General features: G+C 41.6%; 1 protein-coding gene across 1 annotated transcript in view; it reads right to left on the bottom strand.

Annotated features, from left to right (window-relative positions):
* Positions 1-11,691: 11,691 nt before the first annotated feature.
* The window catches only part of FAM19A1 (family with sequence similarity 19 (chemokine (C-C motif)-like), member A1), a 218,659-nt gene continuing 208,915 nt past the window's right edge, over positions 11,692-21,435 (bottom strand). The window contains exons 4-5 of the mRNA XM_010073149.1: positions 17,344-17,468; positions 11,692-12,550 (exon numbers count right to left, since the gene is read on the bottom strand). Coding sequence (XP_010071451.1) covers positions 12,533-12,550; positions 17,344-17,468 — 143 coding nt within the window. The 3' untranslated portion in view covers positions 11,692-12,532. The remainder of the gene's footprint in view (positions 12,551-17,343; positions 17,469-21,435) is intronic.

The following is a 21,435-nucleotide window of genomic DNA, read 5'->3' as shown; positions in this document are numbered from 1 at the left end:
TGCAGAGCTGGCCTTCACCGCTGCGGCAGCTGGAGCTGAAAGGGAGCGTCACCCGTCTCTTTGAGGCTTTCCTTGCTGCTTACCCTGCTGAAACATTTTCTCCCCCAGGGTAAGTGGTTCATGGCTCTTGGCTCATTGCTGTTACAAGACATTTATGTTTCATGGCAGATGGCCTACTGCACAACTTGTTCTTTTTTTTAACTAAAGGAGATCAGCAGGCAGTGGTTCAGTCTCGGGCAACTCGGGGTTGAGATTTCAGTGTTATCCCACATTTGATTAAAGCAAATGAAAGGGAAAAAAAAAAAAGGGTTGAGGGAGAAATATTTTCATACTCAAAAGATTTATCAGTTTTTATAGTATATTTGGCACATGTTTTGCGAAGGCCAAAATATAATGTCACAAGCACCTTTAGAAAATGATTAAAATACAAACCAATGAGCGTACACTACTATGCTTTGTGACTGAATGCATGAAAACAGACTGACGTTAAGCTAAGCTGCATGGAATTTGACCTTGGCACAAACAATGGCATTTATCCACCTGCTTTCTGACCTGTGCCTTTTCAGACGATTCATAGATTTAATTTACAATGCATTTCCATATACAGAGGAGAAGTGCTACAACTTTATCTGTCCATGGAGTCCCAGCAGTCTCATCTTACCAGATGTTCCTTGCTCATTTAAACAGTGCATTGAGCCTTGCTCGGTATGATAATATTGAAACGCGAAGAGTATGTGGACACATAATGAAGAGTTAGAGGTAGTGGCTGTAAGGGTAAAATGCTTCAAGGAAAAGATCTATTGCCATGTGTCCAGCTGCATTACCATAACTGTGGGTATTAATTGTTGTGCAAACACCTACAGGTCACTCTGAGCATAAACTATGTTTTGAATTCTTTTCTTAAGGCCAGAAATCTGATCAATAACCTTCATTTAAAAATAGGACCTTGCTGCAGGCAAAGTCTTCATTTTGGCTCCAAGCCTTGTGATTACCAGGTCAGTTTTGCTGCAGCAGTGATTGTAACTGGTTCCGTGGTGAGAAGAAGGTTTGTCACCCATTGCACCAACCCATACCAGTTCGGTGTCCCGACCACCGGCATTGCCTCTGAGCGCAAATCTTATTTCTGGGGAACAACATTTTTCTTGCTGCAGATGAGGGAGGGTGTGAAGAACAATTTTTGCAGACATGCCTTCCTACCCCTAGGAGCAGTAAACACTGGTCTGGTTCTCCAGACATTGACTTTTTGTAGCAGTCTGGTTTTCACTCTATTTGTGCCCAGCCCTTGTGCCCTGTAGCAGCCCAGCCTGGGCCAGGCATCACCTTTGGAGTGGCTGAATGCAGTGCTAGCTCCAGGAGCTCTCTAAGGGGCTCTGATGAGTGCCATGCAGCAAAGCCAGGATTTAGGGAGTTGTATTACCTCCAGGTTGAGGAGCAGTCATAGATGATGGCTCACTGACCCTCTTTCCTCATCAGAGAGGCTGCAGGTGCCCACAGCCCCTTAGAGCGTGATGGCGGAGAGAGTAGTCACAGTTGACCTCACCTTAGAGGCTGCACTGGGAGATACCACCAAGAAATAACATGGAGAGAGAGTTTTACCTCTAGGGGAATAGCTCATGGTGACAGGACATTCCAAGGGACATGGAGAGGTTGAGGGGCAACAAAGATGGCTGCTGGAGTGACATTAACAAGCTGAATGACGCTTTTGTCACTCCAAGGTGCATGCCACGGGCTGAGCAGGCATGACCATGCTCTACCTTGCTTCAAAACAGACCAGACTGTATGGGTGCAGCCTGGAGTTGGGCAGTGGATGGAAAGAGAGTTTTCAAAGGTAAGAGCATTGACAACCCCTGGACAGCCTCCTTGAAAAACAACAAGCTCAGTGAAAAAAAGAAATTCCATTTTCACTCAGTTCACAAACAAAAAAAGTCAGTTTTTCACCAGTAGAAAGGCAAACCCAGAATCCATGTACTTATATACATATTTTCCTCTTAAGGAATGTTGGCTATCTTTATTGGGTTTCAAGTTTCTTAAAGTTTCAGATATGTTTACCTCCCCTTCAATAGCTTGCTGAAATAGTAAAAAATTAGCAATCTTATTCAAATTCTCAGTAAAATATTTTTGCTATATAGTTACAGCGAGGTCATTTTTTTCTCCCTGAATTTTCTTGCATACAATTCATTTGAATGGGGTGGCTTCTATGTCATCTTTAATCTTCTAAATGCATCTTATGTCCAAATTATAAATCCTAGAAAGGAGTGACCTATAATGAATTCTTAACCACAACTTTATGGCAGAACAAATACACTTCTCTAATATGCAAACTGTTAAATGTTTTCTTATCATACTAAAAGTGTGAATTAAATTATAATATGTATGATGAAAAAGTAGCAGTTTGCAGTAATTCCAAATGTGGTAAATCTTCAGTAGTGCATAAAATTATTCAGTGAACTGTGGAAAACATCAGAGCAATTCTAGCCTTAAAGCTTTTCTTCCAACAACCAAAAAAGTGCCAAAAACAAGCAAGCATAGCTAAGCATTTCATCTTGGAAGCAGCTTATTGAATTAATAAGACAAGTCAATTAATGTAATGCTCTGTTGCTTCAGGATAAAACATGAAAAGGAAAAATATGGAGCTGTTTACTGTAGTGAGATCAAGCAACCATGAAGTCTGTAAAGCTGAAGTTGCTCATTTCTCTAAATCCCAGGGAAATGATTGGTGTAGCCATTGTATACAATCTACATGTAAGTCATCCTGTGAGATGTAGACCATCTGCTGTCCAGGCACTGGTTATAACATCAATTTGCTCCTCTTTTGAGTCTATTTTGCCTCTATACTGCATACACTTGAAACTGAATATCCGATATAATTCACACTGGTAGATGTTGGGTTATGTTTGATGGGTTCACCTGTGTCAGGGCATCTTAGTGCTAACTGGTGAGGAGAGTTACCACTGAGGTGTGTGAGGTATTTTGCATGGGTACTGCTTTACACTCAGTTTAGCCTGTGCATTGTAGAGCAGTGAAGAAAATCAAGAGCTTCAGGTAGAAACTGTCCGTATTTCATCAGAGCAGCCTGTGTTTAAATCATGGCAAGGTTCCGATAAATTGAAAGTTAAGGTTGGTAATCTTTTCTTTAAGGTCAGTTCTTCAATTTTCATTTAACTTAATGCTAGGCTTGTATGTGCTCAGAAATCCTGATTCTAGGTGTCTATTAAAAAAGTGTCTGAGAAGGATGGAGTCAACCACTGATGAAAAACTGGTTTTCCTGTCTAATAGGCCATATCTTCCCAGAAATCCTCATTATGCAAACTTTGGGTTTGAGTTGAAAAAAAAATAATAATCCTGATCAAGAACATCACCTATTGTGAACTCCCATTTTTCAGTTCTTCTACCCAAACCACTGCCTTTGATTACAAGGAACTAATTAGATCAGTTTAAATAAGGCTTCTGTGGGTTAATGAGGACTACAGAAGGGAACAGACTGTTGATAGACACGAGTGCTCGTTTATTCAGGAATAAGATGACTTTCAAGTCTCAAGCAATTTGTGGAGAACAACTCTCCCATAGCTGTCCTGGTCCAATTCTGTCGGGAGCGCAAGGGCAGCGGTGGAATGGGAAACAGAAGACAGCAGCACACTGACCAGGTCTACACTGACTTCATGTAGTCTGGTTCACTTTTGGGGCTCCTTTGCAAGTGTCAAGGCTTCAAATGGTGTAGCTACAGGAGATGCCTCAAGGTGGACTTACTGTAGTGTCCTGATAGATGTGTGGAGTATTAAGGGAGGACCGTATGAACTAGAAATCAATGACAACCATGTGCTAAACCATTTTTAAAGTTTTGGGCTGCTCTTCCTTATTTTGCACTCAGATCTTGAACAGCACTGACTGTAAGAAATCCTGTAATCCTTATTTTCCTTCACAGCTTTATTCCATGGTGGTGAAAGGGGTGTATCATGACCCCATCATAAGTATTTTTTTAGGTTGCTGCTAGATGTACAGTGGGGATGTTATTGTTGAGAAAAGCCACTGTGGCACATTTGAGAGCTTTAGAGGGCCATCTTTAACTCCAGGGTCTCACAGATCATATGTAACAAGCAGTCCCAAAAGCCACAATACAAATAATTACTGAGGAAAAAAGAGACATTTTTAATTCAGCAGTGGGGCTGCAAAGCAACATTATGAACCAGCAAATACTGTGGGTCAAATCCAGTTATGAGGGAAACTGATGTACTTTGTCAGAAAACATATGTCAACCCTTACTGTTCAGTCCTCTGGGGTGAATTCGGTAACTTCAGTCTGGAGAACCTTTCTGGGCAGCAGGTAAATCTGTGCATGTAGGTAACTTTCCCATTTTGCTCCTGCCCCTGTCTTTGTCCTCACTGTGCTGGGCTTTGGTGAAATTTTACTGTACACTCTGTTGAGGTCAGTGACTAAAAGATAAAGGCTAGCATTCAATATCAAACTATCTAGCATGTATTTTAATTTGTAAAATACATTAATGCTTGGACTATCAATTCAGAGTTGGCTGTTTCAGTTTCTATTGCCTGGGGATGGTGTTGCCCGTAACAAGATGCTGCTGGAAAGAGCATTGCAAGGTGGAAGTCGCAGGTTATATGGACACAACTTCTACAGGGAAAAATGACAGGATTGGGCCCACCATTTTGAAATCCACATTCAATTCTGCTCAAATAAGAGAATTAGAAAGAGGTGAAAGGAGCTAGAGCTGTAAACAAATCAAAGTTGTCTGACATTAAAAAGAAAAAGATGGGATATAAAAAAAGTGTTTCATTTATGGGGGTAGGTTGGAATACTGTTTATAATCCCGTGGTGAAGCAAGTGATGAGATTTGCTTTGCTGAAGAAGACCAACAGGCTCTTATCATCTGTCTTGTTTTGTATGTCAAGTAAAAGAATAGGCTTTTGTGTAAGCAGAATATAATTTTCTCCTCCTAGGACAAAGGCAGGGTGGAGGTGGCCTGACAAGGAGATAAGCTATAATCATATTTAGAAATCAGGTGCTGAGAGAGTAGAAAAGCTAACCAAGAACATGATATTCTTACAGTAAGCACAGTTGGGCAGAAAAGTCCACTGTAGGCTTATAACAGTTTTAGGGCTCTGGATGCCAGAATTCCCCCTGCCCTTACCTTTCTGAGTCTTCCATTTCTCCTATGCCAGCTCAGGATAAAGAAGTGCAAGGGCATACCAACTAGGGCTACCGTGATTTTTCCACCGTGGTGTGTTTTTTTATTTTATTTTATTTATTTTTTTTTTTTTCCCCCCAGCTGTGCACTGTTTGTGCTGTTTTAAGCCGATCCATTTTTGGAAGCCAAGGTCAGAAGAAAGCAAAGCCAAATGACAGAAGCATTCACTGAAGCTCCCTCTTGAAAGTACATATCCAGTCTGTGATATTTCTTTGTTACACTAGCAGCTGCTACTTAGCTTATATGCCTTTGAGTGTTGGTGGCCAAACAGACTGGGGGAAAACAGCGAAGCTGCTTGAGGAAAAGCATCATAGTCTGACCATTCCTCTTGAGCAGCTTAGAACATACATGCCACCAAAACTCTGCTAAAAGAGCAGGTAATTATAAGGAGGTTGCATGCCTTCCTCAGTAGGAAAGCTTTATTTGCACTGCCGAACTGTGTTGCAAAATCATAAGTGCCATTATCACACATACCCACTGGTCAAATTCAGGCTAGACTTAGATCAGTGGAAGTGGGTGGAGACACAAATCTACTTACAGTGGATCCAGTGCAGCCTCTTTGGTAGTAGGCACTCAGTGCTAAATGCTAAACTTGACAGTAAACTGGCAGAATTAAAGGAAAGCTGGAGAGTGCCTGGAGGTAGCACTGAGAGGCAGTGATGCCCTGTGAGTGGTCTCCTTCCCTGCTTGTGTTCATTACTAACACTTAAATGGGTCTCACGGTGACCCATCAGTTACTATTCCAGAAGCAAATCCAGTGGAAAATTTGACTAAGGGCTTGAATTCAAGAGGCAAGTGCATTTTATCTTTTAGGATTGTTAGCTGATCTTCAGCATTAATTCAGTTTGGAGGCTCTTTGTGTTGCAGAATGACTTGAAGGTTGATGTTTTGTTTCAAAGATACTTTCAGAGAAGACTTATTTTTTTTTTTGAAGCAGAGGAGGGACACAGAAACCATTTCCTTTAGCCTGTAACATTTCCTAACTGTTGCTTTGCTTTACACCAGTGTCTCTCAGATACTAGCAGGGCTTTAGGGACTTGGTGCCAGATTTGTAAAAACTCTGGACCACTTTACATGAGATACCATGTAGGTTCTACAAATCTGGGTAGCAGAGTCTTTCAGAAAGAAAACGTATTGAAAAAGCACCAGGAAAAAAAAAACACCTAATGTGTCTGTGCTTGGAACCAATATTGTGCGTTTAACAGCAACTTGGCCTCTTCTTCACTATTTCAAGCCCAAGAAAAGTCTGATCAAATCAATAGTGATACATTTTCCACTTGCAGAGGCACAAACTAATGGTGAGCCCTCAAGAGTCAGCGTGCCAAGTTCTCGGTTCTGGTCAAGGTATATGAGGCTGTAGGAGAAGCAACAAACATGACAGGCTCAGTGAAGGTGAGGAGCTGACAATTAACTCCTCTGCTGCAAGTCAAGTACCAGTAGCATCTGCTTTGTACATTGGGGACACCTGAGACGGACCTTGTGGCCCTGAGCTGGGAATTGCTGGTGTGGGCAGCGCAAACACAGGGAGCTGCTGGCACAGCAGTTGCAGCGAGGTCAGGATCTCGCCTTCCAAAGTACACAGGAAAAAGGAAAGAAGGAAGATCACATAAATCACTGCTGTTGGGGGGGACAGCACAGCTGTTAGGTCTTGGCAGCACAGCTGCTTTTCTTCTAGGCTGTGGGGCAGCAGTGGTGATACAGGACTAATAGAGATGGACGAAAATAATTAAGTGGTGTGAAAGAGAGGGGATGAGATGAAATGAAAATGAAATGAAAGAGGAAATGAAGAGGAATGGCAGGTGGGAGGAAGAAATTGAATATTGCTCTGAGCAATATTTAGGTTATGGGTAGTTTGCTTCAAATCTAGGTGGGCCCCTAGCCCTAATTTCTAACTGAATCAAGGACAGTTGTCTGACAAAGAAAGAGATGAGAAATAATGGGAAATGGGTCAGTAACCTGATGCTCAAACATGTGTATTGTTTCTGAGCATACAAATTTGACCGTATCGCCGCACCAGGAAAACAAAAATAAACTAACAATGAGTCTTTCATGAAAAGATGTCATACCCAGGCCTGTCATGTGGGACGCACCTCTGCACATTTCTGAGCTGCACTCAGGAACTAGAGGTGCTTGTCAAGGAGCAGCAAAAGGTTTTATCAAAGATCTGCCAGATGTGCCCAGAGATAAGTATTTGTCAAAAATAAAGTGAACGTTTTTCACCCATGACTTAGTTACTCCCCTGGCAGTGGTGCTCACATTCCTCAGTTGAGAACAAGTTATTTGTGCTTGTTGGCTGGTTCAGGCACTTCCCGGTGTCAGGGAATGTGTGTTTTACCTGCTCAAAGTCAACTCTTAGCTGAAAATCAGTCTATCAGAGGGGCAACTCTGAGGAATCGTGACCTCCAAAAGAAGGACTGTTGGCTACATCTATTTCTCAGCCCATCAGGGTTAAGCACAGCCACTTCTGTGCTGTTTCTCATCCCTGCTCTGATCTGAAAGGCTTGAAGCAGCTTCTGCTCAGGGGCCATGAAACCAAAGGAGGGCAGGATTGTGTCATTGTGTCCCTGGAGGAGAAGATGTTGGAGTAGGTCTAGTGGTGGTCTTCCATGCATCAGTGGTTTGCAAATCCCAGCTGAAGGGAGTGATTGTCCACACTTGACTGCAGGCACCCTAATTTTGCTCTCTGTGACCCCAGCTAAAAGCCAGGGTCTGCCGTCAGTGAAATTTCACTGATGTGAACTGTAGATGAACCATCTGCGATGATGACCTAAAATCCAGGAGTCCTCAGTTCTACAACTGGTTCTGCTGAATTTTTTTAGCATAACCTTCAACAGGTCTCAAATCTTATGAGTCTTGGTTTCCTACCTGCAAAGCAGAGGATTCAGTTTCTTTTCCTCAGAGCAGCATAGTTTTATAAAGTGTAAATGTTTGTGAAGTTAAGTGTTTTGACTGTGTGAGCATTTCAGAGAAGGAACCGTAAATATGTGTCAGGCCTATGATCTGAATCCAAACCGGTGAACTAGAAAAAGTGTTGACAACCTTAAACCAACTGCCCTGTACACACATCTCCTTCTGTCTACCTGAAAGATTATTTGTGGAATGTGTTTCTATTTTTCTCTGTCAAAAAACAGAATACCAAGGAAAGAAGCATGACCCATTTTGTTGCCAGGCAAGCTCTAAACCCTGCTTACTGGGATGTGACTGAGGTATTGATAAAAGAAAAGCTCATTTTAGGCCACAATATTCATCCTGACACTGAAGAAGAAATAAAAGCTGCCACCTTCAGATGAAGTGGATGTGCTTTCCAAGCCAAGGTCTGTTTATCTCTACAACTTCTCTATCATCTGTAATTATATTTGGACCATACAGTGAAACAGAAACATGGCAAATGAGGAGAGTTAGGAACATAACTGATCATTTTATAATAGGAAAATATACAAGCAAAACACCACTGAAAGTATCTCCAATCTCTGTTAATGGTTGATCAATAGGTCTGATAAGAGCATCACTCATCACAAACTGTATCACCTTCAGTAATTGTTCATGGGCCTTTCTCTGTGCAATGAGAGGTTTGGGTGCCCATCATGCTGTTCATAATTGTCGGCCATAGCAGCGGACTTTCTCCATGGGTCTTTTTCCTTCAGCTATAGAGTTTAGCATATTCAAAGCAATATATAGTCATACCACACTGAGCTTTTTATTACCAGATATTTTTGGACAGAAGCACATAATCTAGATTTTCTGAATCAATAGGTAGATGGTAGCTACTTTTTTCTTTTTCTTTTTTCAGTATTTTTTTCCGGCTTGTACATTTTACATTTACATAACTTGGTTTCACACATCTGGAGAAAAAACACTGACATAAATCTAAGTTTATCTTTGATGCATTTACAAATATTTTTTTTTTCCTGACATGACTCTGTCTAGACTTCTGCCAGAAAGTAGGAACTTGAACTTTCTCTTTTTTTGATGTAAATACCTTTCAATATTGTGCAGAGAATGGCATGACTTTCACTTTCTTATGAAGATGTGGGACCCATTCACTCCGCCACTGAAACGCACTGGGTTTCCATTGGCCAAGGTGAAAAAGCAGCTCTGACATCTCTCCCCTACACATATCACTGAAATACATGATCATTGTGACTCCAGGCTGGTAGATTTTTTTTTTATTATTGTTTTCAATCTGAGTCACTGAAACAATGACGGTTAGCTGCATCCAGCTCTTAATTTGACTTCATGTTTTATTAGTCATTATTTTTGCAAAGGCCTTAATTCCCCTCTAAAACATTTTAATTAAAACAGCAATTTCTCAGTGCTGCACCTCATGAGCAGATTTTGCAGAAACTTCAAAGAGACACAGATGTTTACTGAGTTTGGTGTGGTGATATTTGAGGCTGCCTACTGGCGAAGAAAAACTCATAAACATCTCTAAGAAACTTTGCTGTGGTAATGACAACATTTCCTTCTTACATTTTAGCAAGTCTAATATTTCCCAATCTCAAAAGGCATATTTCACAGAAATAGGTATAAGCATCATTATCTTCTCACAGTCTGAGCCACGTCAGATACACTGCTGTGGGGTGAGTACCTCTCAATGGTGACACGTCTGGCTTTGGCAAAGGGTACAAGAAGCCATGGGTTAGTTTGCTGTGTGTGAGTCATTTTACAGAGTAGCAATAGACTGGGAAGAAGGAAACCAAAGTTCAATTTCTGCTCAGTTTTCCATAGCCCTCTAATGTGATTTTGAGTGGCTGTTTAGCTTTGTGTGCCTCAGTTCCCATCAGTAAAGGGATGACAACATGTCCTGGCTTTTAATCAAGTTATCTCCTGGTGGCAGGGTCTATCGTTTCCTGCACCAAGGGCTTCCTAGCTCTAGGGGGTCGTGGGGTTTTTAAAGTGCTGTTCTAGTAAAATCGAGAAATACTGAGGATTTCTTTTGGAGGAGTTTCTCCTTACTTGTGGCAGGTGAGCCTGGAGCTGGTCTGATGATCTCATTTTAGGACCAGACCTATCCATGGGTAATCAGGCAGGCAGTGGTCCTCTCCAAATTGAGATGATGGGACTAGGGACACATGGTCATGTCAGTGCAAATCTAAAACACAGACTGGGGTCCAGGTATCTTCTGTGGTTTAGGCAGGTGGCTGTAGCCAGAAAATACATGGGCCACCAGTGAGGCTGGTCTCCGTGTGCTAGGACCTACAACTGGTGGTGAGGCTCAAGCTCCTATTTAGTCTTTATGTGCACAGAAGAAAAATGAGTTTCTTCCCTGGACACTTTTCACTCTCATATCTTTTTGAAGGGCAAATAACGGAAGTACTTGGAAACAGCATCTCCATTTCCACCATGAGCATCAGTCAGGTGCCAGCAGGGAAAGCCTGCATGGAGTATGGCGTGACACGTCATGTAGCTGCTTTAACACACAGTGTAATTACAGTGACAAATTTCTGCCTCTCGAAGCATCAGGGATTGAGTGATTGCCCTGAAGGAGAAAGAAAATTAGTGGGAGAATTTTGACCAACTCTAGGTCAGGAAGTGCAGCACCTCCTCTGCCTTGGATTAAAAGTGATCGGCATGGCCAAAGGGGTCCTGTGAGAGACAGGTAAGCAGGCTGAAAGCAAATTGGAAATATTAAAGAAATGAAGCTGGACTGGATAGAACAAGTTTTACAGTTCCCTCTCCCTCTTTGATTTGGTAGCATTAGGCGTACCGAAGGGTAGATTGCGCAGACTTATGCATGACAGCAAGATATTTTTCCACATGAATAAACACCCTGAAATTAATTGAACCGCCCACAAAAGTGCCTGGGAATGTGAACTAGGCTTGCACATTTCAGCCCTCAGATTTGATCTTTCTTCAGCAATGCAAAGGCCAGGCTGCATGGTGAGCAGCAGCAGCTTAGCTGGAAATGTGAATTCAAACCGCTCACAGTGAGTGGATCAATCCCTCTGTGGACGCATCCTTGCTGAAGAGCATCTCATCTCATCTGAATTCACCTTAGTAAGACACAGATTAAAATTAAACCGAAGGAAAATATTCCTGAAACAAAAGCAGGGCTCAGAGCCACTTTGCTTACTACAAACTGCTGTGCATTTGCTGTGCCATGGAATTGCCCACAGGGAATTTAGCTGGTGGCAAATGCTCTCAGTGAGAATTAGCCTGGCCTGCAATGAAGGCAGCTTAAATTTAGGTTGTTCTCTGGTGTGTGCTGTGGGATAAGAGCACACAGCCAGGCAGTCCCTTGGTATGGGTGTGCCTGAGCATTCGAGGTGTCCACAGAGGCATTTCCTTAAGCTGAAATGCTGGTTCACCAATTGCAAATGGGCTAGTAAAAAAACCAAACCATATGGAAAAGCCCTGTTGCATGTTGGTCTGGAAAGAAATAGCTTTGTTGTTGTTTCAGGGAATTAGTGAGCCAACAACGCAAAGCTTTGGAGTTGATTACTGGGGTTTTACTGTAGTCTCTACGAGCTATACAAAGTCTGAAGACATTGTACGTACAGTACATCTTTAATAAGAAGGGAGCTCACAGTCTACCAAACTCTGCCAAATAAACTTTTAACACATACTGTACTTCACTCAGTAGCTGTCCATCTCTTCTTCATGGAATATCTAACAGCTCTAAAAATATTTTCTTGGAAGAGGATAGAATTATCATTGTTATATATCAGTCAAGTATGGTTAATGAAGCAAAGCCAGCATGCTAGTATTGCACAAGGGGAAAAGCCTCCAGAACACAAAGTGGAACAACAAATGCCCTCAAAATTCTGCCGAAGGGAACAGGAAGCTCTGGATGCCGCATCCGTAGGATTCGTGTAGCTCTTAGGCGTCCTTGTACCGCAGCAAGTTTGCTTTGCCTCTTCACTGCCACATTTGTCTCTGAAACAGGTAGGGATCTTCCAGACCATTACAAAAAAGAAAAAAAAATTACAGCAGCTGCAGCAAAGTGTGGTACTATTCAATTTCTTGAAGAGTGAGGCTCTTATTTCAAAATATCATATATGAATATATATATATTTCTATATATATACTTTAACTGGTATAAAGTAAATTGTAGATCCAAACTTATACTGTTGTTTGTACTTTGCAATCTCAGAAACTTTGTCAAAGGAACCATTTTCTTCATTTTTATTTTCAGCTGTCAAAAATCGGGGGCATTATTTCCACTGAATACTTTCTTTCACACAGTAAAGCCACTGTTGTTATCTGGTAAACAGTCAAAGTGCAAATAAGAAATCCATTTGGCTTGGAAATGCTGAGATGGTTTTAAACTTTCAATACTTTGTCCTCATAAATCAGCAGGGCTTTCACTGTCTCCATGCAGACGGGGCTCTGTTAGGTCCTCGGGTGGATCTGCAGTAAGAGAGTGTGAAAGAGTCAGTTATATAAAATATGTTATGGAGGAAAGAAAGACCCATGCTTTGTGGCACTCTACCCTGCTCATGACATAGCTGAGTTTAAATCGCAATATTTTGGGGGGGTTCTTTTCTCTTGGGGCTGCAGGGATTTAAGCATGTGAACAAGGTAGACCCTGAGCAAGCTCCCGGCTGTGCCTTGGGAGATCCTGGATGTCCATCCATCACCTGGGCTGGTGATGCAGGAGACGCCAGGACAGCTTTGGACGTGGGGCCATGCTCACCCCAGTCTTCCACCCTCCTTTTCTTGACTGATGCTAGTAGGTTCTGCTAGACCAGGACATGCAGATAGATCCATCTTCCAGGTCTATTTGGACCCCCTACCAACCCACTTACCCAAAGAGGGGCAGTGAAAATCTGACCGACTTCATCTACTCATCTCGGGTGAGATAACATGGCCCGCAACAGACCATACAACCATCCCTCTTCGTGACTAACACCACAATTGATCTGAGTGAGCGCAATAATGGCTTGAAGAGGAAACACCACTGCCCAGAGGTTTTTTTTTTAGGATGCTGAAATAAGAATGACTGACCAGAAGCAAAAATAGCTCTCCTGAGGAGAGGCTTTCTTTCCTGCACTGATGCATGCAGATGAACAGTACAAGGGGTCCATCCCTTTGCTAGACAGCTAGGTCAGCAGTGAAACTCAAATTGACTTGAATACGAGCGGGCTTGGGCATTAAATTGGGGCTAAAATTATTAGGTAAACACTAGGTGATATGAAATGCAGTGATAAGTCTTATAGCAAGAGGTATTTACTATCTTGTGCTCTACTGCTTTGAACTGACCTCTTAATTACATTGATTGTTATCACAAAAATAGAGGTGTTTCTTTGCTGCTCTAAAGAAAAACTTAATCTGGAAATAATATGACATATTAACCTAATTGCACATCTTAAAAAAAGAAAACAAAACTCTGGGTTCCTTCACCATTTCTTCCCCCGGTTCCCATTTTCTGCTCTCCTGGGGTGCCACTGACAAGTGACCCTGCTGAGTTTTCCCTCTCAGGGATGAATACATCCCTTTCTCATTTGTACACTGCCTCAAGAATTTGTATGGTTGGTGTAGGAGCAGGGAATGACAAAGGACTACAGTGTCAAGGGGCTGTGGGCACCTCAGGTGCTATTTACTGCAGCATGAGCTGAGCAGGGGCTGCTAAGAAATGCAATGCTCAGGTCCCTTGGGCACCGTAAAATGACCTGCATTTCTCTGATGGCAAAATGTATCGTAAACCAAGCCTTATTCTGGAAACTGGGGGCTGGATGGGCTGGAATGGAGGGTGCAGGCTGTGAAGCTGGAGAGATGTTCCGAGCTGAGCTGCTCTACCAGTCCCCAAGCGCTCAATGCTTTAATTTTCATCCTCCACAGTATCAGCAGAACAGCTTGTTGAAGTATTTAGAGGGCTAGTTCATGAATGCCAGGTATAATTAGTGTGGATTACATAAAAAGGGCATTTTGCAGCGCAGCCTGCACATGAACTTGGGCAGGAAGCCCGGGGGAAGAGCACCGTGCTCCTCAAGGGCCCTGCAAAGCCATGCACAGAAAGTTGGGTGTAGACACTGATCCAACGTCCAGAGCTTGTGAGTGACTCTGGGAAGTGACAGAACACGGGATGCATGAAGAGCCATGTTCCATGTTTTTCAGCAGGCATTTATGTGTCTTTGTGGGCACTGTCTCCCAGCATCCAGGCTGAGACTGTGCTCTTGCATTTCCCTGGTGCCTGTTGCTCTGCTGAAATGTGGTGAGGTGCCAGGTCCTACTACAGCTCCAAGAGCCCCATATTTTTAAGGAAAGCATTGAAACTTATGGTGTGATTTTTTTTTTTTTTAAAGGAGTGACTAGGAATTTTAAAAAGCATTGAAACTGCTACAAAAATTGAATTACAAAATGATTTCTTTCCAGTGTTTGTCACCTGCTCTGACCATCAATAGAAAACAAATCGATTTACAGAGGCTGTGAGCTTTATGTCTTTAACAACTGAATTAGTGAGCTACGCTAAAAGACTAAACACGTAAAAATGAAGGAATGGAGGCTGTGCTGGCAAAGCCTTTACTGGCCCTGTTGTCCACCTTCTTCTGACACTAATCAGTATTAATCGCATCTGAGAACCAACCATGAAGTAATACATTACACTGTAAAATTACATATATTGTGTATATACATGTATTCAGATACATACATACACACTTGCTTATATGTGATTTACAGTGGGCCTTGAAGAATATACTAATAGGTATTTTAATCCTGCGCGTCATAAATGCGAATGTTTTCCTTGTCAGGACAGCAGCACCTAACGTAAATGTATTCAGTGTAAGGAAAAGCCCTCATTAAAACCATTTACAGTTTACAGCCTATGGTGCCTTGCTTTATCTTTTTGGCTGATCACTACAGATATGTCTAGGATGTCGACTGATTTGTCTTGTTTCTTCTGCTTTCTGAACTTCCTTAACTACCCAAATTAGACACACATGGCCCAATCTTTCAGCCTGCATTGGGGTCAGTACAGATTATAGTGTAGTCTCTTTCTCTGATGCCATCTGAAATGACAAAACAACGAAAAAAAATGCCTGTTTCAGGATCTGATTGCTTCTATTATTTGATATTTATGTTGCTAGACTTGATGCAGCAGTACAGATTCAAGCAAAGTTTCAGGGATTATGAAGTCAAATTTTTGCTTATAAAACGCATGAGACAGTCGCTAAACACATCATGTCATGTTCCCTTTGTCAGTTGGGTTCTGTAATGATATTTTAAAGCAACAAAGCAAAATTCTACTGGAAGCAGCACCATAAGGTACTCCCCTCACAAGCTAATTAAAATAACTCCTGTGGGTAAATGAAGAAGTATTTTTTCAGTTATGAGTGCTCACTCTGTAAGTATTTAATTTAAGTGAAATACAATAATGCATACTGAATAGATTGGACCGTACATCTGCATAAAAATGAAGCTGCTAGATTTCTCTCAATCACTTCTAGATGCAGGCTATTGCCTAAAACTATCTTATATGATGAGGGTTGGGGGAGTTAAGAGCAGGACAATTTCACAGAAAAAAAGCAAATGCAATTCCTAAATTATATAATTTGCAGACAGACTGCAGAAGTAGTGAATGATTGTAATTTAACGGAAGTATAACATACTTCTTCATGTTGCTTATTACTTCTTTAATGTCACTTTCTTCCATTTTAATTTCCCAATTCAGTGAGAAAAACGTTGCCTCATTGAAAAGGACGGGTAGTAAGTTTGGTTGGTTTTTTTTTAATTGTACTGCAAGGCACATGCATTTGGGCACAAACTTCCAGTGATGTTTCAGTGTGGAGAGCTCAGTTGTGAACACGGTTTGCAGTAACAACGACACTGCAGGAAGAAATTGAGTCAAGGAATCACAGCTCCCTCCACGCTTTCTCCTTTGCTCTTGGAGACGACAAAGAGATAATACGCATCCTGCTTTCGGGGGCCACTTGCTGCCTTCTGCAAAGAAAACCTCCTAAATGAGCGTGTGTCCCAGTAATTTAATGTGGTGGTGAGATTAGCCATGCCAGAAGGCACTGCTCAAGAATCTGGGCTTGCAATACAAATCATTCATCCTGGGGTAAATCATTTGGAGGGAAAGAAAAGAATTCAGATGGCATGGGGATCAGTTAGGGTAAAATCTCGTCCCTCAACAAAAGGCCTAGAAGACATGAAAAGTGACTAAAGTTAGGATTGTAGGAAGTGGAAGAGGTCAGTAAATCATGACACTAAGCCTCACATTCCTGTGAATTAGTAGCTGGGCATGAGTATGTTGAACTTCTTAATAAACAGGGAAAAAATTTGTGAAAATTTTCTTTTTTTCATTTAGCACGTTTCAAAAGTTATTTTCCACTTCACTGAAAAACAAGATTTATTAATTTATAAAAAATATTTTGAGTTGACAACCATGTAATTTTCTTGGAAAAAAAATTCAATCATGGTATGAAAATAATTTAATTAAACTTGTTGAATATAGGTATAGGTGGCAGTTTTAAGAAAACAGTTGTGAAACAATTGTACAATGTGAACGAAAAGCTAGAATCTAGCAAAACACCTTTTTTTCTTTTTTTTCCCAAAGGTAATCTCATAGTGGGAGGACTTTAGCCAGCTCATTCACACTGTCTCTCTTTGCAGGTGTATCTCCGCATTTTCCCAGCAATGCATGGTGAAAGCTGTCGTCACTTGTTGGCCTGTGCTACCTGAATCTTCAGCATCTCAAGAGCATGTCACTAACAGGTGCATGGGGCAAGAGCTGGTCTAAGTAAGACCTGAAATGCAGATAGCGAGTTGAGTCCTCAGCGCCGTTTCATGCTACAAAGCACCTGTACAGCTGCTAATACAGATGTGGCTGGGAACAACACAGGAATGGATGTAGGATCCAGCAGATCCCTTTGATCTAATATTCTTCCCTTTTGCCACCAGAAAGGGACTCAGTGATGTGCACTAGGTTTTTTTCTGAGGTGACAATGTCTGTAAGAAAGTGACATGGCGATTCAGCAGCTCCAACCTGCCAGTTATCAAGCCTGGACCCAACTGACCAGCCTGAACCAATCTGAATTTTCACTAAATTATGGCCAGAAGCGTTGGGTGGCTGGGGAGGTATGCAGTGATCTTTAAGATTTCTACAACAGACATGATGATGGAAAAGAGACAGGTGAGCAATCACTGGTGAGTCCTTTTCCTATTAAGACCTCCCGGGTACAGACAGAAAGACGACTTACTCTGGTGGTCTTGATTTTATTGCCAGTTGCACACATCCATCCAGAATTATCAGGCAACGTCTTACATTCCTCTCCTTCTAGGCAGGGCTCCATCTCACACCACCATTTCCCAATCACTATTGAAGCTACAAGAGAAAAGACAATGTTCACAACTATGTTATAAGAAAAAATCTAATTAAACAATATCACAAGGGTCTAACACTGCATTTAGGAGGCAGAGTGTCCCTTCTAAACCCTTCAATTGAAATTTAGTTGCAAGAATTTCACATTTAGTTGCTTGTTTTGCATCCTATATTTTCTAAGCCAGTGCACTGCTTGCCATACCTTCCTCATGCATGAGGTCTACAATCATGCTGTGACTGCGGGGAATGTTGTGACGGCAGCAATACTGCTTTGGACCAAAGGACCATCTGCCCTTATATGGACAGATATAAGAACAAGGAAAATCAAACCAGACTTTCCTCAGAATATTCTCCAGGTTTTCAGAACTTGTGGCTCAGGGTACTTTGGAACAGTGTCTGCTTTGCTTTCAATACCTACAGCTGTATTTTTCCTCCACAAAACTGTGCAGAATTTTTTTGAACCCATGTAGATTTTTTGCTTTCACAGTATCCCAATCAGGGAGCATCACAATAAGAAATAGAAAGTAAGGTAATACTGAGTAGCGGCAGAAGTTCAGTTTGTTGAAACATGATTATGCATTTTATAGAAACCATATTATCTCTAGCAGTAACTTTTAATTTCCAAATATTTAACATTGTAAATAATGACAGTGTTTGGATCTTGTTTGAATTTTATTGGCACATATGTTTACAACCTTGAGTGTACCTTAATGAAGTTTCTTGCCTGGGAATCGGTATCTGTCTATAACCATAACTGTATTGTAATGACATTTTTTGTCTGGGGATTTTGATAAACTTTAGCAAACCTTGCAAGCTGTGACTAGTTGGTGCATAAGTGGCTCTGTCTGTGGTTTGTTTTCACTGGCAAGAATTAATTTAATGGTTGCAGTGATGAAGCCTAACTGTCACAGCTTCTTGCGTGCTCACTCTATTAAATAGAGATGCTCAACCAATTCATACGACCCCACATAGCTGCTTCAAGCCCATAAAATACCTTTGAAGCAGCAGACTGCCTTTTATCACACCATTCAGCTGGGGCAAATGCCCTGTTGTGCATGTATTGATTTAAGGACATTTCAGAGTTTATAATTACAATCTTTATTTTTTTTTTTATCTAGTTGTAATCCGTTTATGCACACAAAATCCTAAGGAAACACCCAAAGACATATCTGCAGCTGCTACTAATGTCTATCCCTTAATTCACATCCACACAGATGAAGCTACAAGTCCGTTTTTCTCTAATCTCTGACATATGACCAACCCACACCGAAAAATAAATGCATCAAACCCACAGATACTCCTAGACTAAAAAGTGTGTATCACTATTCCATTTCATCATGCAAGAGGAAGCTCTGCGTGGCACAGAGAGCAGGAGACTGTAGAAGAGGGAGACTCCGCAAGGGACAAAAGAGGGACTCTGGCATTTTCAATAACACTTGAACTGCATTCTTGTTTTCACGTTAGGAGAGCTGGGCACCAGGTGACCACAGCTTCAAGGTTATGTATCATCAGCACTATCCACACAGAGTTATACCCATCACAGTATCTTACCAGACCTGCTGTTTTCCCGCCTAAGCAGCAGACTTTATTGCCCTAGTCGTATTGTAGTAGGAATGGTTCCCCTTTTGATCTAGCTCTGAAAGGAAAACTCCCTTTTCATAGGACTGTTCCAATTCAGCATTTTGTTTTCCAATGCAGTCCATGAAAAATGATCCACTGCCAACACAGTCAACTCTCAGCCACTTTGAACTCTTCTGGCAGCCTCGTGTAATTACCTCTTCTCCTTGATGCTCCCCTGACTTTCTGATCCAGCTTCCTTTGCTGCAGACTAACAAACACCACACAGACAGATGCAACTGGGTAGGTGTGTAGTGCCATAAATGTATATTTACAAATGGGAGACAGGTACACATGCTTACACCCAAACTAAGGCAAATATCATATTCTTTAGGTGAGACTGTAACAGAGACAGATAATTTTGATTGGTTAAATGAACACAAAGTTACATCATGGGCCCAGAAAGGAAGCTGGTTTTTACATAAAGCTGGTAGTAAACTCTGGGAAATAAAAATGGTTAATATGGAGTGGGAAATCCTGTAAAGAAGGTCAAGTATACAATCATTAAATGTCACTTTTATTTCCTTTAATGTGCAATTAAGACTTCCTTTGGAAAGGTGAGATCTTCATTCCTCAGATAAGCTGGACAGACCAACCCCTGCCACTTGTTGAGGTACAAAGTTGTTCTGAGTCTCATATGGTCAAGATATTTGGTGGGCCACGCCGGAGTGTATCCAAGTATAGGTCACTTCAGTGCAAATAAACCAGACTGAGAAGCAATATTTCAGATAATTAACTCTAATGGGAAGCTGCTGCAATTCAGGAGCCCAAGCAGACTTGCTGAAAAAGCATCCCAAAAGGGATACGGTTTTCACCCACTGACTTTACTTGACACATGGGGAGAAACACCTTGGGTTTGAAAGCTCCTTTGGTCTGGAAGAAGAGTTGAGTAAGTTGGAGGTGATGAGCTAAGCTTAGAGTAGAGTAGAGTAGAACAGAATAGAATAGTTCAGTAGGAAGGGCTCTACAACCATCATCTAGCTCTCTGTGTTGTCTTCCTATTTCTTCTCACAGCTTATACCTAATTTTTATCATGCAATATATAATTTCTCCATATGTACAACACACCCCCCCGCCCCTCTTTACACCTGTATTTTCAAGGCAGTTTAATGATGCTATTCACACACCATTTTCAGAAGGGTATCATTAATGCTGCTAACAGTGGAGAAAAGAGATATCTCTCTTTGATATGCATGAAAAGGCACATGAGTGCTGAATCTGCGCTCTAATAATAGATTGTGCAGTGGGCAAACTGAAAAACCATATCCTGCTAAATACTGTCCTTCACATCAATCATTGGAGCAGAGCATCCTCAGAATACGTGAGAAGAATCCTGTGATATGGAATCAAAAGCGATGATCATAATTATTTACTAGTAGCAGTGCTGTAGCATTAAATAACCATGGAGAAGGATCCTATCGTGCCAGGTAATAAAACCCACAAAACTGAATGCCCAGGCCTAGGGAGTTTACAGTGTAAAATAGAGATGGGAGAAGAATACAGATGGAGAGGCAGCATGGAGAGGCAATGCTGTTCATAGCAATTAAAATGATCTAACTACTTCTGATGCTGTTAAATACAGCCCAAGTATTCAGATATTGACCTTGAAAGATAATCAAGTGCTGAACCTTAATGTCAACTGATTCATGTAATAGTGTGTAGGTTTGAGCGTGTGTGTATATATATGAACCTGTGATCACAGTGCAGCTGCTATCACAAGGTAGCTCACCCAGTGAGCACCCTGACCTGCCCCTACACAGAATAGCTGGGTTGGAGACAAGGCTCTTTTATAAAGGGGGAAACTAAGGCCCTTTGCAGATTAAAAGCTTCTATTTGTTTCTAATATCTAAGTGGGCAAAATCCTTTGCAAGTCTGAAGCACTACAAAGCTCGCTGCGGTACAGTCCTCAGCACCATGCTGTGGCAGGGGCATCCAGTGCCCAATGAAAATTATTTCCTTTGAATTTTGTGTTTATAGGTTTTCTCTTCTATTAAGAGCTTTTTAATCTTTAGGACCAGTTGTCCTTCTTGGACACTGCTGATCCTTTGAGGTCTACTTGATTTCAAAGTTTTACACCTCCAGCTCTCTTCAAAGAGGCAGGAAAAAGCTTTAAAAGGAATCACAGATTGCTGCGTTCGAGATTAGGCACACCTGTATAGGGATGGGGGGAGCTTCCCCAGGGAATGCAACGCAGCTGCTCTACGTTTAGGTTATGTTGCTCTGAGATGTGTGAGGGAGAACTGCTAAAGTTAAGATGCTTTCTCTCAAGGCAGTTTGCATTCGAGATCTCCCAGATCCTGAGAAACCTGAGCTTCTCGGTGACCCGAACCGCTAATTCTGGGTGAGAATTACA

Source organism: Pterocles gutturalis, unplaced genomic scaffold (genome assembly GCF_000699245.1).
Source record: "Pterocles gutturalis isolate BGI_N339 unplaced genomic scaffold, ASM69924v1 scaffold2827, whole genome shotgun sequence".
Taxonomy (NCBI): domain Eukaryota; kingdom Metazoa; phylum Chordata; class Aves; order Pterocliformes; family Pteroclidae; genus Pterocles; species Pterocles gutturalis.
The sequence above is the reverse complement of the archived record's forward strand: the minus strand, read 5'-3'. Positions and strand labels throughout refer to the sequence as shown.